We start from the raw sequence: 19,075 nt of genomic DNA on the forward strand, positions 1-19,075 counted from the left end.
ACCTAATTGTTACCATTTTTAGCCCACAAATTTTGTAAAAGCGCATACTTTTTCTTTTATTTAATCACCTATATTTATATGAGATTATATAATTATCAAAATATTTTTAGACTTTCCAAATAAACTTGCTATAATATTTTTGTATATTTTTTTATAAAAACAAAAATCATCTCGATCGTTCATCTGAAAAAGATATTTATAGGCTAAGATTTCAAAAAAAATCAATCAGACAATCTATTTTGTCGATAAATCTAAATCAATGGTCTAATTTTATCTTGTATTTAATTAGAGTTATAAGAAAAAGAATGGATGGAGTTGGAAGGATGGATAGCCTTCATCTATGATTTACTTTAAAAAATTTTAGAAAAAATGGATGAAAAAGAGATATAGTGTATCTATCCAGGTCCACCAATTTACATCCTTCCAATTTCAGAGGATTCAAGAAAGGGTGGATGAAACATCTGATGAGTAGATTTTTGTATTGACAATATTATCTTTTATTAATTTTTTGATGAAACTATAACACTTCTTTACTTTTTCATCTATTTTATTTATATATATTTTTATTTTATCTACACTATTAATCTTATATTATTAAATTTAATTACTAATTATTTTAAATTTGATACATAATTTTTATAATTATAAGTAAATAATTAGAATTATCTTCTATTTTTTATTTATATTTATTATTTTTAGTTAACTATTTGTATAAAATTAATAAAATATTTAAATTAAATTATAAATTATATTTATTATTTATATAATTAATATATATAAATAAAATAATTCATATATAATTAATTTATAAAATTATTTATTTAATTAAATTAAATCAAAATTAAATATTTATATAAATTTTTTAATAATTATAAATTTTAAAGATTATACTTATATATTACTCTACTTATAAATAAGTATTATAAATTGATAATATTAATAATATTTTTATTAAATAATAGTTTAGTAAAAATATCATATAAATATCATCTATTCTCTTTTGTATTTTTCATATACCAAATAGATAATAGAAATCATTTCCATCGATCCTTTCATATTTCACGAGACATATAAAAAGATGGATAGATCTTCCTCATCATCCTTTTTTCTTTATCCATCCTTCTTCCAATTGGTACCATACAGGGGTTAATGCTAAGGTATACTACCAATTTAATGGTTTTGTAAAAAAGTTGAAGATTAAAAGTCACTCTTTATCTTATTCAATCTGTTCAAACAACCTCATCCTCTTCTCTCTCTCTTTGTCGATGCCCCTCCACCACCATCGCCGCCCTCCCTTCTCTTTTATTGATATCCCTCCTCTCAGGCCCTTATCTCCACTCTTTTTTCTTCTTTTAGTGGTGCCTTCTCCTTGTCAGCATTATTAGGAGTTTCAAAAAAACCCATATTTTATATCCTCAAACTTAACTGGCGATACCTGATAAGCCATAGGATGATTCAGACCTTCCACTATGAAATGAACAGTTAATAAATATTTATATTTTTTTTAATAAGTCAGATTATTCATACAAGTCTAGTATTAACATATTTAAAAAAGTCAGAAAGAAGAATATCCTTGAAGGCCAAAAGACCCAACATCAGTCCATGTAGTCTCTCTGGTATGCTTTGCCACATAAAAGACCATCTCATTAGCAACACCGCTGGCCTCATAGTATACATGATGAATCTCAATGGAAAGGTAGCTCCATGGCACACAGTGAATATCAAATATAAAAGAGTGCACCACCGCAGACTAGGTTGCCCATGTCACCAGGTTATCACCGTGGCGGAGCCCCCTTCAACCATAGTCCCTCCACTCCTAGCCTTAGCCTGATGAAGGTAATGCCAGCCCAAGCCGTCTGCAACTCTATCATTGGAATTGTGTTGCTGGTGAGGTGACATCTGTCGATAGTCAAAACACTAGAGTTCGGACCATCAATCACAATCCTGCATCCCCTCCTATCTCTGATGTTGCCATCAAAGTTGATCTTGAGATAACCTAGGGATGGAGCTCCCATGTGATGTACACCAATCGGAGTACTGTCGGAGCAGTCAGAGAGTCCCAGATGTCTCAAGAGGCTAAGGTTGAATTGATCGATATGCAACACATGATCTCCATAGCCCTCTCAAGGATGAGTCTCATCGACCTTCATACCTCCTCAAAAATGCCCTTGTTCTTAGCCAACCAGATGTGGTAGGCAATGTAAGCCATCGAATATCCATAGCCCTAAATGAGTTACTCTCCATGCTCTGTCGAAGAGCCTCTAAGACGGACTTAGTTGGCTTCGTGGGAGTAATGGTCATGGAAAGAAGTCCATCCATCCTCCATACCTGCCAAACTCAAGAGCATATAAATAGGATGTGGTCAATGGTCTCATCCTCCTTAATGCAAGGATAGGGAGCTCCATGCCTCTAGCCCACAAAACCAAACCGTCATAGTCGGAAAATGGTGCCAAGTCACTTTCCAAATGAGCAAGCTGACTCTTGGGTGGATATGTAACCTCCAAATCCATGCCTCATCCAATCTCCTAGTCGAGGGCCCCCTATATGTCTCATATAGGTCCCTAGTCATCACTTTTGGGATGCAGGCTGATCCCCATACCCTTATATTCAGGCTGGCATAAATCGGCAGCATGATAGAAAGCACCCTCTCCACAAGCTCAATGCTAAAGAGGTGGGTCAATCAACCAACGTTTCAACCACTCTCCCTCGGCTAGAGCAGATCACAGATGTGCCTCGACTCGATGATCTTTATGTTCATGAAGGTGGGCCATCTGCTTAAGGACAACTTAATAATCCATGGGTCTTGTAGGAGATCGATCATCTGTCTATCACCCACAAGCCATTTGACTTGGGCCAGGACCATTGAGCCTGAGAACAAATGTCCTTCTACACAAAGGAGCTATATTGAGTAGGTTGGATATCATTTTCAGGGAATCAGAAACCATATCGGGCCCTCATTATCGCACTTCAAAGGCAATTTGGTTGTAATAAGAATCTAGTAATGTGTCTAGCAATCAATGCCTGGCATCTCACCGCAAGGGATTGGATACCAAGACCCCCATCCTTGGTGATCTGACTAATCACGTCCCATGCCAAACGATGGACTCCTCCCCCACCTGGATGAGACCCTCATAAGAAACTCCTAAAGTATTGCTCACACCTCACCAACCCGATTTTCGGCGATATAGTATGTGACATCAGGTACACTGAAACTAAGCTGAGCACCAATTTCACCAGTGTGACCCTGCCCATCATGGAGAGGCGTTTGGCCTGCCAGCCCTCCAGCTGACCTTGGATCACCTCCTCAATCTCAATAACTCTGCCCTTCAGAGCTTGCACCTAGTGATTGGGACTCTAAGGTAATGATAGGATCCGATATGCTCCATAATCTCCAGCCTCTCATAGATCACCTATCTTAAATGGCCTTTAATCTTTCGACTGAAATATAAGGCCGATTTCAATAGGTTAATCTTCTATTTGAATGCCCTACAGTACTCCTCCAGAATCTGTTGAAAGTATGCCGCATTCTGAGCATTGGCCTAGCCTAGTAAAAGGCAGCCATCTACAAAAAGAAGATGCAAAATTAGCCTAGGTCCTAGTGCAGGTGTAGGGGTCGAGATCTTGCACCATGGTAGCTATCCGCAACGTCCTAGACAAAGCATCAGCATAGAGTATAAAAAGGTAGGGTGACAAGGGACAACCTTGGTGGAGGTCAATTATATTTTGAAAATAGTTGGTCGGGATGCCGTTAACTAGGAATGTAAAGGAATGTGACTGAATACAGCCCATAATCCATTTGATCCATTGCTCATGAAATTCAAAACTCTCCAATGTGTGCACTACAAACTACATGCTGATATGGTCATACGTTCTCTCCATGTCAAGCTTAATGACCATGAGACTACATTGAGCTAGGGTTCTCTATAAGTCATGCATGAACTCTTGTGCCACCATCATATTGTCAGAGATGCTACAATCCTCGACAAAAGCACCTTGCTTTGAACAAATCCACCTAGAAAGAGCCAGCTTCATCTGACCAACTATAATCTTCACACAGTTGTTGTACAAAGTAGTGCATAGACTGATGAATCTGAAATGACCAACCTCCGAAGCATCCTGACATTTTAGAAGAAGGACAATAAATGTCCTTTTTTAGGCTTCCTACATGGATCTAGGGGTAAAGAATAGCTGCATGGCCTCCACCACCTCATTTCGAATGACCATCCAGTATTATCTAAAGAAGAGGGGTGGAAAACCATCCAAATCAAGAGTCATATCCTCTGCCATGGCACAAAAGTTTTTATGGACCTTATCCATCGACACTAGACTAATCAGCATATCATTATCCTACATTGAGACATGATCTATAGGAGGACGAATGATGGATATCTCACCTCTCCTAAGTCACTCGATCCACCTCATTTAAAAGAAATGAAGAACCTCCTATCTGATATCCTCCTTGCGCTCCAATTAGTGCCCTGATCATCCCTTGATATCTAAATCCGATTCATTCATCTTCTGATAATGATCGATTGATGGAAGAATTTGGTGTTCCTATCTCCTCTCTAATCTATTAGATCCTAGATTGCTGCATCCACAACACCTCCTGTTGATTCGATAGGAAATAGTGCAAGATGAATCTCTTCTGCAACTTCACGAGGTCTGCCTCCGTCAACTCCCCATCTTGGTCCTCCCTCCTTTGGAGCTTTATGATGACAGCCTCGGTCTCGTCCAGCCTTCGAGAGATGTCACCAACCACCTCACGGTTCCACCAATATAGTCTACATCTTGTTAGCTCTAACTCCTTGTGACATGGTACATCACGTCGTTCCATACTGGAAGCTGCCACACCTCATGCATAATATCCCAGGATCCATGGTAGGAAAGTTAAAATTTCTCGAATCAAAAGGAGCTTCGATACTAGAACTCCAAATCCTTAGATATCAATACTGGACAATGATCAGATGCAATCATTAGAAGATGGCAGATCTATATCTTAGGAATATCTGGATCCAGCTGATCATACCGAAGGCCATGTCAATTTGCTCCCAAATCTTTGCTCCACTTGGACGGTTGTTGCACCAGATAAATCTAGAGCTAGAGAATCCTAAGTCTAATATACTACTAATTCAGATGAATTCACGAAATTCTCTAGTCTCGATGCTATCAACAAAGGGTCTTCCTCTTCTCTTCTCTTAGGCACTATCGATGCAATTGAAATCTCTTACCATCAAAGAAATTATGATGTATTTTATTTAAATATTTAATTATAATATTAAAGTGATGTATCTTCATAAATTTAAAATTTATATTCAATATTTTAAATTTATAAATTTTAAATATAAAAAATGGTCACCGGCTCCGAAGTATTTCACATTAACACTTTCATGGATAACAAGTGAGCGGTGAGGTGCCGGATTTCCACTCACCCGACGTGATCCTTAGAAACTGTGCCCAGCTTTTTCGTGGAACAAGCATTGAAACTAGTCCGGTCAGCATCCAAATCTGCTTTCAATTTAGCCTTAACCAGCTCTTGGCCCTTTCGCGGTTGACGGCGCGGCCCACCACTAGCCAAGCCCTCGCCCTCAGCCTTCTTTCCCGTGCCATCCTCCCCAACCCGGGTTTTCTCCTTAGAATGCTCCAGCGCCACCGGCCCCTCTTGGTAGAGAGCCCACGACCAGCCGCGGTTCAAGGCATCCTCCTTCGGCTCCTTCCGGCGATTGGCGGAGATGGCAGCCACCACCGGTCCACCTCCCTCCGGCCGGTCGACGCCCTTCACTTCCTCCTCCGCCCTGGCCACTTCTTGCCGGCACCCCGGTTCCGTCGTCGCCTCTTTGTCTTCCGCGATCGGCACGACCCGCTGTGGGATCTCAGGCGCCTAACGGTCCAGGTCAGTGACCGGTCCGGATCTTTCCCGGTCCAGCTCACACCCGGCCCAGCATCCCCTCGGCCTTACGTGCTTTCGGCGATATAAACCCTCGCCGCTATTTTTAATCCGCTTAGATCGCTACGCTTATTCTCTTCCTCACGAGAGAGCTCCAGAGATGGTTCGCAGCCTCAAGAACCCTAAGAAGAGCAAGAGAAAGAATAAGGTGCACCCTTTTTTCGCTTTCCATCCACTTCTCTGCATCCCTATCCGTCGATTCTTTCCCTTTTCAAAACATTTATTCTCATGGTTTCTGTTGCTTTCATTATTGCAGGGATCAAAGAAGGGTGAATCTTCTTCTGTGCCATCTGCGCCTGCTAAGGTGAAAGAAAATTGATCCAAAAAATCATTTTTTTAAAAATTCTCATACTGTTGCTTGAATAGAATTTGTTTGTTTGTGGACTAGATTTTCTTGCACATCTAGTTCAATCTTGTTCAACTATTGAAATTTATATAATTATTTTGGTGTCTTTAGGTATGGCAACCTGGTGTTGATAAGTTAGAAGAGGGAGAGGAGCTTCAATTTGATCCTTCAGTATATAATTATCTTCGTGCATTTAATATCGGATGGCCTTGTTTGAGGTAGAATATTGGAAAAGGAACATTTACTTTCTTTCGTGTCTGATATAATGTTCTCTTGCTAATCCATTCTTTGGATTGTTGGTGTAGTTTTGACATAGTGCATGATTCATTGGGATTGGTCCGGACAGAGTTTCCACATACAGTATATGGCGTTGCAGGGACCCAGGTTCTTTCTCTCTCACTTCTAGGTCTTCATAATTACTCTATTCTATTATATAGAATGGTGAAACTTGGAAGCACCTTTAAAGAGTGTTCTATAAAAAGCACTCTGGTTTTCAATTACATACATTATTGAGATAGTTATTTGGACCCAACTTATCTGTCGGGGGCAGGAGGGGCGGGCGGGGGGAGGAGATGATCTTGTAGAACCACCTAGTTGTAGAAGAGAAAAATGAGAAATTATTTCAATTAACTTGTTATAGGGATATTGCTTTTTTATTTTTGAAGCAATTGACTGTGACCTGGTTATCATGCATTCCCCCAAACTATTCCTTTTTGAGTCTTTGTCTTAGAACTGCCCTTGACGTCATCCTCAATTGGAGAGTTGCAAACGTACTCTGCCGTTGTCATACTATGCCATATTTATGGAGCCAACTTCTTCTTATTTGAAACCAAGTTCCAGGGCTTGATGCTCTTCATTTATGGCTGATTGGAAACTGAGTGAGAGTTGGAATTCCACAGAATAGCTGTCGCAGGCAGACGTTTCAATTAGCTACCATGCAAGAGCCATTTCTCGATGCTCTACAGTATCTCCGTACAATGGCAAGCGGACCCTATTGTCTCATAAACAGTATTTGTTGTCTGATAACTCTTTTAGGAATTGAACCCATGTTCAGTCATGACTTTTTAAGATCATATGTTTGTCTAGGCTTGGGATCTGCTCAGATGGGAAAGTTACTCCTAGGACTGTCTACTCAACTATTTTCACCCATTAAGGGTCTGTTCTTTTATGAGTAAAAAATTTATCAGAAAATCTATATTTTCTTAGGTAAATATTTTTCAAACAATATTTAGACAGAAAAATAATTTATCTATATTTTTTTATGCATGAAATATGTTATCCGTGTTCTTTTGCATTACTACTTTGTTGGGTAAGTTGTTAAAATTTATCCATATTTTTCATAATACTCTTTATGCTTTTTAAGTTTGGAGAAAGTGGACGATTGAGTTATTGGGCATTGAATGATGGATGCATTGGAAATGAGGATGGGGCATTTTAGGAATAAAATTAAATGCCTACTTTACTGACTGATGAAAAAATGATTTAGCCATCTCCTAGGTAGATAAGATTTTTCTCCCATTTTATGGGTAAATGTGATCCATGGAAAGTAACTCTTTCATCTTGAAAAACGTGAGAACATGGGTAAGTTCATCAATGAGAAAGTTGATCAATTTTTTTGTGATATTTATCCACAAAAAAACGTGCCTTAAAGGAAGAGCTGAATTTTAATCCAATAGGGTATGCATATTTAGTTTGTTATAACTACTCATGGCAAGCCCATAAATAGTCCGACTATGCTGGGAGGTCTTCTGTGGCATGATTGGCATGATATCTAATTTGTATATGATGAATGTTGTAAATCTCTGAAGTTAAAAAAAAGGCTGGATCTTATGAATAAAAGGTCTAATCTAAAAGAGTGGTGGAGAATTCATTACACTAAGAAAATTGTATCCAGATGAAATTGTAATTAGGGAAAAATGTCCATAGATTTCTTTTTTTCTTTTTTTGGGATTTGTGTTCAACTGTACTATCCTTAAAGGCAAATCTTAAGGTATGAGCGGTATATTTTGATAGAGTGGAAGAACAAAACAAAGGTCAAACAATTTGGTCCTAGGCCAAATATACATCACTGCTAGTTTATTAAAGCTTGGCTTACATTGTAGGATGATGTGATAATAATCTTAAATGATTTCTATTAACAAGGGTATTGTTGCAACTTTTAGCCTCAAAGAATCGAAATTATGGGTCTCAAGGATTCTAGATCAATCAGCTTGTTAAACAAGAGGTAAATGTATTGAAAAAGGTTTAACTAAAGAGACTAAAAAGGAAGCTTGTGCTTTCGAAAGTTTTCACCAATGATGTGCTCACTGTTTGAATGATATGTTCTCAATAGGACACCAAGTCTTGTTTGCAAAGTTGACCTTGAAGAAGTTTTTATGCTAACATGAATCAGAAGCATTGATGGTATGCCCTGTAAAACATAAGACTTGGTGGGTGATGGATTGATTGGATGAAATATTCCATCTTGACTATTCTAGCTCTAGTAATTGTCTTTTCTGAGCTGTCATGATGTGGGCAAGGATCTAAATAAAGGTGCTAGAATAGGAGTTGTTTGCTTTTAGGCATTCGTTCTTGCATATATAAGATGGAAAGTTGCCTATTCAGTTCTTGGACATTTGCTATTAGGAACCTACTGGTGCATGATTAGGAATAATTGGAGGGTTAGGTAATAAAAGATGATAGGCAGGAGATTAAGTTGTATTTCTATGTAATTAATTTGATATAAGCCTTATTGGACATCCATTTAACTTACCAATTTTCTATTCTCATGACCAATCTAGCTACTTTGATGAAATTTGATGAACTCAAAGCAGTACCCATTTGTGGAGCACGAGTGGATGAAACAGTTATAAAGATCTTGACCTTGCGTGTTACGCTTATATTTGTGGCTTGAAGCATGCGGACATGGTATTATATGTTTGAAAATTGTGAACAAGTTTTTCTTAGTGAAATGGGTGTGCAGGTTGGAGAACGAGGAGGTAGCTCATAAAAGATGGTTAAAATCTAGATATTGAAGGAAAATGTGCAAGTGCTTCATGCCAATGAATTTGGGAAGGCGTTGCTTTAGAAAGGGATTAACTAGGTGGAAAAGACCTCTGTAAAAATGTATAACTCATAACATATATGGCAACCATGTAACAGTTGTTATATATATGTGACATTAACATGGTGTTGATTTGTTATCTGACAATTAATTTTTGATATTTTTATCATTTAGAAAAATAGGATTATTTTTCATAACGTTCTCCTCAGTAGGATTGTCAATGATTGGAAATGTAAATTGAATGCAGACTGTTAAATATGATATACAACATCTAAAGTTCCTGATGGACTACAAATCAAATGTCTTGGAAATTTGCTTTATGTGCATCAAATGGTCCTAAAATGGACCATGGTTTGGGTTATTTATAATCTAGAAATTGTCAAAATTATTTTAATTTTGGTTTATGTATCTTTTGTGATGCCTACTTCAAGATCAAAGGTCATATTTCTCAAGTCATATCGTTTACATTATTTTTTGGCCACCAACTCATATGGTTTCTCAATAGTTCATTGGGGATTAAAGGAGAAACCAGGGGAACTCTCTGCAGATAAGAAGAAATTGCACTTGCTGGACTAGAAGAAAACAATAATGGAGTTCAATATTACAAAAGAGAACTAGAGTATGAGAATGTCATTCCATAATCTTGTGAAGATAATGTTGAAAGTATCCACAGATATCTTCTAAGGAACTGGAATAAGCGCAATAAAAACAAAGGGGTGGAGGATGTATAAATATCTTCTAATATTGCTCACTAACGGTAAATATATTCAACTATGCAGTATCTTCCTCAAATTTCATCCACAAAGCCCCTTAATTGTGATGATGAAGTGAATAAAAGAACATTTGCATAAAAGATTTTGTAAGAAGGCAAACTGTATCATCATGCCTTCCTTTCCAATTTTTATATAAGGTTATTTGCTTCATCTCTCTTTTCTCAGACCCTGTGTTATATTTCCTCACTACTTTGTTTATTTAATATTTTTTATAGAAATTAAAGCTCATAATATTCTAATTAGGATTGCTGCAGTTGCTATTTTTTGTTAGAGTAGGCTTGAGAAATTAATATTGTACGTGGATTCATGTAACTTGTGGAAAAATTATGATTGCATTTGCATTTAAGGAAATTTTGAGATTTTGTTTGTTTTTTGTAGGCTGAGCAAGCATCCTGGAATTATATTGGAATTTTCAAGCTCTCCAATATAGTAGGAAAGAAGCGTGAACTAGTGCCTGCTTCATCTGCTGATAATGACACTGATATGGATAGTGAGAGCAGCAGTGATGAAGGTGAAGACGAGAGTGATGAATCTATGCAACCTATTCTACAGGCAAGTGAACTATTCTATCAACAAGATTTCATGTAGCAGTAACTGGTATCCTAGTGCTAAAATTTGAGCCATAAAGAAATGCAGAAAGTTTTATGATGTTTATCTGTTGTGATAACAGCTTCACAAAGTGGCTCATCAGGGTTGTATAAATCGCATTCGTTCCATGACACAGAAACCCCATATATGCGCTACGTGGGCTGATACTGGCCATGTGCAGGTTGGGCAATCTTTTCATGGTTTGAGTTTTGTATATATTCAGATCTTTAAGATTATCTGATATTTGTTGTCTTCTATTTTTTTGTATTAGAGCAGACATCATGAACTGCACACTGTTCATTAAGATATTTAATTTTTAAGCAGATGCTTAATCTTCCAGTGGTATTGGTCAAATAAATAGCATTAGGTATTTTCAGCAGATCAAATTAAATTCTGCAGATCTACATTTGCCTGGTTGATGTTCCATAATTGCCTCATTGATGTTCCATAATAGGGTCCTGAAGTTTTCTAATTCAAGAAGATGTTTTCCCAACTACTAGAGAACTTGAAGAAATGGTTGAAATTTTGCAAGTATTTCAATGAATCCATTGTCAAGGGCAATGTTCAAATGTAACTGTCATGGTTTGCCATAGCACTCGGTATAGGACATATCGAACTGACACTTAGTATGCTGTCTTGTACTTTACTGAACCGCATACCGACACTGTAATATGGAGTTTGGTACCGAGACTGCATACCTTAATAACCGTAGTTATGGCCCTGAAAATGAGTATGGTGGTAAGATTTTGTCCATAAAAAGTACATAAATCACAAATTTTCCCAAAAAAAAAAAAAAAAAAAAGAAAGAAAAGCTTTATGGCCTTTTTATTCAGAGTGCTGCATTTATGGTTGTGTTAGAAAACATAGGGATATATATATGAAAGCTTTCTATAATTTATTATCATTTTGACAAGTTGATATAGTTAGACTAAGAACTACAAAGTTTACTGCAATTTTGTGCAGGTCTGGGACTTCAGCTCATTTCTTAATGCTTTAGCAGAATCTGAAAGAGACACGAGCAGTGGTGGTAATAGTTTACATCGGTTATCTCCCATAATAAAATTTGGTGGACATAAAGACGAAGGCTATGCAATAGACTGGAGTTCTGTTGTTCCTGGAAGGCTTGTCTCTGGTATGGCTTTCAAGTGGTAGACAAGTTACCTCATTGTTCTCTTAAGGATTTTGGGTTTATTGATTGTTTTTCCTTAGGAAAACATAAAGTTAATGAGGTTATTTGTTCTTTGATTTTGAAGGTGATTGCAATAATTGTATTCACCTATGGGAGCCCTCATCTGAAACATGGAATGTGGATATGAGTCCTTTTGTTGGGCATACTGCAAGTGTGGAAGATTTACAAGTATATTTTCTATCCGGAAAGCAGATTTTGAGATCTCTAATTTTTAATTTCTAGCTTCCAATGCTCTATATATCTGGAAAACATACTGCATATTATGTCTGATTTTTATCTACCTTTCAAGTATTACCAAGTTGGAATATCGTTGTGTTATCTGTTCAGTGGAGTCCAACAGAAGCCGATGTTTTTGCTTCTTGCTCGGTGGATGGAACAATAGCAATATGGGACAACCGGATAGGGAAATCACCAGCAGTTTCTTTGAAGGCACATAACACCGATGTCAATGTTATTTCATGGAACCGGTATGCAGAAAGGTTCTTTGTTATGTTGTACTACATGTGCTTGTGATTGGATTTTGGGGGTTATATAATCCCTTCACTATATTTTCACAATTTTGAATAGGCTGGCTAGCTGTATGATAGCCTCTGGGAGCGATGATGGTGCCTTTTCAATTCATGATCTTAGATTGATCAAGGTAAATTTCAGGATGATCGAGTTCTTTTCCTTTTTAACTAGTTTAAGAATAATCCACATGTCAGTCTGGTTGTTCAATACCTTCAGGATTGTAGACCTCTTGCTTTTCCATAGGTGAAACAACAAATTTTTTCCCTTTCTTTTTCCTCCATCATGCAAATGTATGACTATATTGTGTTGAGTTCTGACTTTCTGAAGATTCCTGTTTGTTAAATTCTATTTACAGATGTCCTGTAAGTCAACTGTTTAATGTTCTTTGGGTATGCTGTTTTCAGGGGAGAGATGACTTACAGTTGCAAGGGGCAGTATGGAATCAAATATATAAGATTGTTAAGCATCGGGGGGAAATTGTTTGGAAAACAATTAAAAAACATACCAATGATTGTTAGAAATGTTCAAGTGAAAGCATCAAGAAAAGATAAAGGGAAAAGGACAGCATTTCCAAATATGAAGGAAAAAAATGCTGGTTTGTTGTAAACAATGAAGAAATTTGAGACATTTTTTTTTCTGTGAAGTCACCCCTAAATTATGAGAATTATTTAGAGACAAGGCATGAGTAAGTCAAATTTCATCCAATTTTATGGATAGGCCTCGTGTCATGCATTAATTTGCTTGTACTACTTTGTATACTCTAGTGTCACCCTTTACCTCTCAGACTCTGATATCATCAGGGACTTGTGCTGATCCTTTTGTCTCTCAAGATTGCATTAAGCTTTTCTTGTGGATGTCCCAAGTTCATTTTGTACTCCACTTTTTACCATGCATTATGTGATCTCTTTTAACCATAGTCTTGACTATAAGTTTATGTAAAGTTTCATGTGTTAAGTTCCGAAGTCAATTGTGAAACTTTTGCTGGTGTGCTTAACTGATGGATGCACCCTTCATATTTTATGCAGGCTTAGCTCTTCTTTTTGAACTAATTTAAAGGAATGTTTTAATTTTGGACATTATTATGATGTTATTATTTAATTATCAATGGACATTTTAATGGATGAAGAGGAAACTTCCATCATATGTTCTATTTGTTCTTGAATTATGGTGTTATCACATAAATTCATATTCAGCTTCCATTTGTAATAGGATATGTGTAAGTCATGACTTTGCTTTTTATTTCTTATTATACTTTGTTGGATCAGGACCGATACTTAGGAGTAGGAACCTTCTACCTCGGGTCACAGATCTGCTTTGGAAACTCCCTAGAGACTTGAACCTGTGCCCACTTCCTATAGGTTTTCTTCAAGAGTTCTTTTGAAAATGTCTGCTTCCCCAAACCTGTAGCCATACTTGAACCTGCATGTGATCTATATTCTAGCAACTAAGGACCAAATAACCAAGAAACAGTATAATAAATTAAATAGCATCAGATATGTAGAATCAAATTCTTATCACTTTCTTTCCTGTCATTTGTTTGCAGAATTTCTCAAGTCCCCATGGAGATCTGGTATTTATCAATAGTCAGTCATTTTTGAAAGATTGTTTGAGTACATGGACAACTTTAGTTGCCTTGTAGATGCGATAGTAAGTAGATTATTGTTTCCATGGTTTGAAAACTTTGTTTCAGTTTCCATTTTGGTTGGGCTTGTGGAGTTCAATTTTTGGGAAAATGTTTCAGTTTTTTGGTGGGGCTTGTGGAGTTCAATTTGGGCAAAAATTCCAGTGATTTCAGAATCTTCTTTGCAAGTTTAGGAGTCTTGGTTGTAAAAACAAGAAAATCCCCCCAAAAATAGAAGGAAAATAAAGAAGCTAGGAAAGTTGTTACATAACATTTTAGAATATTTTGTGTTATATAGATTCTTTATATCTGTAATTTTTACAATTTGCATATAAGTGAAATTCATTTAGTGTAATAGGATTTTGTACCATGGATACTTCATTTGGTCAAAAATTCATTATATTGGTAATTTTGAAGCATTTTTGTGCCTCGTGCAAATGTCATCTTTGTTTTTCTGTTGAACTCACACAGTCATTCTTACTCATTATTTCGTGTTAAATGGCTACATAATCAAATGTATATAGTTACAGATTTACTTATTTATTTTATATAGACAAAGTATGTTATTTCCTAAGAACTAAACTGTATCTATTCATACTAGTCTTTGTAAAGATGACAACAAGGGCTTTTTCAAAGACCTCTACCTGGCAACTATCATATTTATTATCTATACCTTATTTTAGTTCAAGAAAAAGAAAGAAAGCCATTGAAAATTGATAATATATAACCTATGTATTCGAGTAAATACTAAATGACCCCAATATAAACTGCAAAAGAAAATTTAAATAGAAGCATATATGTTTGGTTGTGTTCAGTTTTGGCTGAACTGGTTGAAACTGGACCGAAACTGGTCTATTTTGGCGACCAAAGCTGCCAAAACTGACTGAGATCCAAAACTGAGGATCAGTTTCAGTTTGCTTTTGGCCAAAACTGACCTGGTTTGGCCTAAAATCATTGGTCATCTGAAACTTAAAACCTCAATCATTCTTGTTCACCTTTTGGGTAGGTGGTAATTAATGTAACTGGACTTAGAAAATATCTATTCCTTATTCTTATTTATTTTTGTTCTTTTAAAAGAGATAAATTCCCATATGTTTTCTAGTGGCTGATAATGCAATCTCACAATTATTTGTTTCTGTAAATTCATCCACATGATGCTTCCAAATGAATCTACATATTCTGATATTTCATAGTCAGTCAAGGGATTCTCTTGATTTTATGAAAGTGTTTTCCCCTATTTCACGTGATGAATTGTCAGAATCTTAATTGTTTGAATTGTCAGTCATTTTATTTTTCATGATTTTGATATCTTCAACAATACTGACTTTTAATGCAATAAGCCTTCCACTTCAAGTAATTCTGGGTAGTCACTGATGACTGCAAAAGAGACTAAAAATCTCATGTCATGATTCATGCTTATCAGGGAGGAACACAAAATTTGGCATTCTATTTTTTAAGCCTCATTATTCCATTTTTTGTTGAAGCTGATGCTAAGGCCATTGCTAGAAGAAGTGTAGGGTGGTTTTTCTTACAGTATTCTGCTCTCTAAGTTTATATATGACATTTCAATCATGGGATTGGTTCATCGGAGAGAAATACTTCTTTCAAGATACTAACAAGCTTCCAAACCTAATAGTTATGGTATGGAAGAGAGGAAGAGCAGCTTTTAAGCTATCCTTAACCGCTAGCAGCTCTAGCTTATTAATGTCTTCACGATATCTGTGTTTCTATGAATAACTGGTCTTTTGTACAATCCATTTCTATCCTCAAAGGAGCACCTGTGAACCATGTCTCCATTACCATTTGTTTCATCTCCACTCAAGACAAATTGACAGATTTATCAAATAGCTTACCTTACCATCTCATACCTTCCATTAAAATTTGATGGATACTCTTAAGTTATACATAGTGACCGACAATCCTCCAACCTTGTGTTGCTATTTCCCTTCCCTTCAACTACTACCTTATTTCTACACCTTTGTGATTTCCATAAATTATAACTATTTCTATGTTTCAATTCACTTTGTTTGGCAATGAAAGGATCCTACCTTGTTCATCCATACAAGGTTGAAAGCCTTAAATACTACCATTGTTGCTTTAGTGAAATTTCCCAACGTTGTTTTGGAATTATGTAAGTCAGGCCTTTATTTTTCTTATCATTTTGATTGGTTTTCAGCATGTAAACATTAATGCTGGATTTTATTTCTGGAACTATGTTAATGCAATTGGAACACCATAGTCTCAGGCATTTTCCTTTCCTGTCATTTTTCTTGGTTTTCAGCATGAAAACACTAACCCTGGATTGCAGCTTTTAAAATTCAGTGAGAATCACTTGTTTGCTCTCTGCTCTTTATTTTTGTTACATTGATTTGAAATGTGGCTTTTTTACATTTTTCTTTCTTTACGTGCACAGGGGGACTCACTAGTGGCACACTTCGAGTATCACAAGCACCCCATCACATCCATTGAGTGGAGTCCTCATGAAGCATCTACCTTAGCTGTTTCATCTGCAGATAATCAGCTGACGTAAGATCCATTTTTTGTCTGTCTGAGGCTAATGGATTCTCTCTACCACCACCACCACACCCCTGCGCCCCCCCCCACCCACCCAAACATCTATCTATTTATCTATCTATCTGTGTGTGTCTATGTGGGTGCACATGCGCACGTGCACATATGCATGTGTGACAGATCGTGTAATACGTTGTTCGGTTTGTTCTACATGTAGGATGTGGGACCTTTCGTTAGAGAAGGATGAGGAAGAAGAGGCTGAATTCAAAGCCAAGATGAAGGAGCAAGTGAATGCCCCGGAGGATCTACCACCACAGCTCCTTTTTGTGCATCAGGTACTTCTATTGCCATTCTGATTTTAACTAGTGCTTGAGTTTTCTGGCCTCATCTATTATTTTCTGAAATACCTATGCACATCGGCTACATGCTCCAATCTCCATCCTCCTAGCCAGTGCCTCAAATCAATGCCGGTTATTTTTCCTTTAGATCAGTGGTTTTGAATGTAATGCCTTTTCCTATAGATCAGTGGTTTTGATTGCAATGCCATAGTGGTTTTTAGCTCCATGTAACAAGTATTTATGTGTTCTCTCGAGTCTTTAGTATGACTGAAACCAGCCAGGGCTTATAGACTAAATGAGTTGCATTCCTGATGTTTTCCTTGTATTATGACTCACTGGCGATACTGTTTACTAAGCTTGTTGGGCCTTGTTTCTGTTCAACTGATGGGCAGGGTCAAAAGGATTTGAAGGAATTGCACTGGCATACACAGATCCCAGGGATGATCATATCAACTGCTGCTGATGGCTTCAATATCTCGATGCCTGCTAATATTGATACCACCCTTCCATCAGGTGGTGCATAAATTATCTAACCAACATGCATATCAGAGTTGAAGAATGGGTCAGTTGTAAGCAAGTTTCAAGATAGCCTTGTTTTGTTGGCTTGCACCAGTTTTGATCAAAGAAGGCATTTTTGGGTAGAAAGTCCTTTTTTGATGGGTTGCAGGGATCTCTGCTTGTTCCTCTGTTAGAAGTACATGGTGAGATGTCTATCACTTCCTGTTTTCAAGTACCCATGAATTCTTGCAAACGTTGGAAGGTGAGGTGTCAAGTACCATCTAAACATATGAGCTTTCCTGTATTTTATATCGCTAATAACAATATATTCTATTATCTATGATTATGATTGTACCGTTCATTCAGCTGTTTAAAACAATCTTGTCAGTGCTGTTGTGCATGTAGCCATCAGTCATTAGTAGGTGGGGTGGATCTCATTCCTACTAATACTGCCACCCCACCTACTAATACTGCTGGACTGCTCACTATGATGACAAAGGCTTTGTAGCATGGTGCCTTTTTTTTAAAAAAAAATTAAGTTACTGATTCCAGCTTGTAATCTGGAATTTATGCAACGATGCAGGGATTGGGGTTCAAATAAGAAATCCCCAACAAGAATCTTGATATTGTCTTCCATTTTCCACAATAGAATCCAAAGAATAAAAAAATGCGGGGATTGGGTTCACCAAGTCACTGGCTTTCCTAACCTGCAGTCATTAAAAATAACATGTTGTTGACTCCAGCAACATTGTGGTGCCCAGGGTGGTCTGATCAGCTACAAGAAACGTTAAGGAGTAGCAATAGGCATCAGTTTGCTACTAGATAAGCTGTTAATCTGGTAGTTCTTTTGTTTGGGATTTTTATGGATCTGAATCCTATTTAAAGTGTTGCAATATTATCACATCTTGCATGTGGAATGCTAGAAGTTTGTATGCAAACTATGCAGCAAGGAAGCTTGGGAAGTGTTCTGTGTTAGGCACAGGGATTTGTATTCAACCTTTTGCAGTCATCTCCAAACTCAAGGTGCTGGAAAGATTGACTTTGAAGAAAGTTTAAATTGTGGTTATTTGTGGTACAGTTTCTGACTATTAGGAGATTGAGATGTCTGGATCTTGTTGATTAAACCACAAAGCATCAACGAAGGCCCAGCACTAGCTCAGAATTGCTAAGGGCATGATGTTTGGTTCAGTTGTATTTATTGTTGTGTGTGTCGTAGACAACTCTTTTTTTTTTTATTATTATTGAGAAATCATAAAGCTACTACTGATGCACAGAAAATAAAATTCAGAGAACCATTACTGATGCACAGCATATTTCTACTGGTATTCACACCATTGGCAGTGAGCTGCATGGTGAAATTCAGTAGTGCATGTTGATGACTACCTTTTGAATTGCACTGGAGGTCAGAGTTTTGCGGCAATGGAAAGTAAAGCAGATCAAATTAGGGCTATCACTTCAAACTTCAAACTCAGTGGTGATCCGGATCAAATCCAAACCTGAGTTTTAGGTCTTAGAGTCAACCCAGAGCCGATTATAAGATATATAAAGATATAGGTTCAAGGGTGTTAGATCTAACCTAGATCAACGTAGTCTTGACTAATCATCTAGTCTACTCATATATATATTTCCTTCTTGTTTTCAAATCTTGACTTATGAAATTCTTTTCAGTGACTTGGTGCTAGGAAAGAATAACGGTTGTTATATGTTAGAACAT

General features: G+C 36.9%; 1 protein-coding gene across 1 annotated transcript; it reads left to right on the top strand.

The window, feature by feature from the left end:
• Positions 1-5,865: 5,865 nt before the first annotated feature.
• On the top strand, positions 5,866-17,722 carry LOC105054586 (protein HEAT STRESS TOLERANT DWD 1). The gene is made up of 13 exons (XM_010936125.4): positions 5,866-6,092; positions 6,201-6,248; positions 6,402-6,508; positions 6,596-6,674; positions 10,485-10,658; positions 10,777-10,875; positions 11,658-11,826; positions 11,948-12,051; positions 12,211-12,350; positions 12,451-12,523; positions 16,428-16,540; positions 16,743-16,860; positions 17,256-17,722. The coding sequence occupies exons 1-13, from the start codon at positions 6,045-6,047 to the stop codon at positions 17,385-17,387; spliced, it is 1,404 nt and encodes a 467-aa protein (XP_010934427.1). The 5' UTR covers positions 5,866-6,044; the 3' UTR covers positions 17,388-17,722.
• The last annotated feature ends 1,353 nt before the right edge of the window (positions 17,723-19,075 follow it).

Source organism: Elaeis guineensis, chromosome 12 (genome assembly GCF_000442705.2).
Source record: "Elaeis guineensis isolate ETL-2024a chromosome 12, EG11, whole genome shotgun sequence".
Lineage (NCBI taxonomy): Eukaryota > Viridiplantae > Streptophyta > Magnoliopsida > Arecales > Arecaceae > Elaeis > Elaeis guineensis.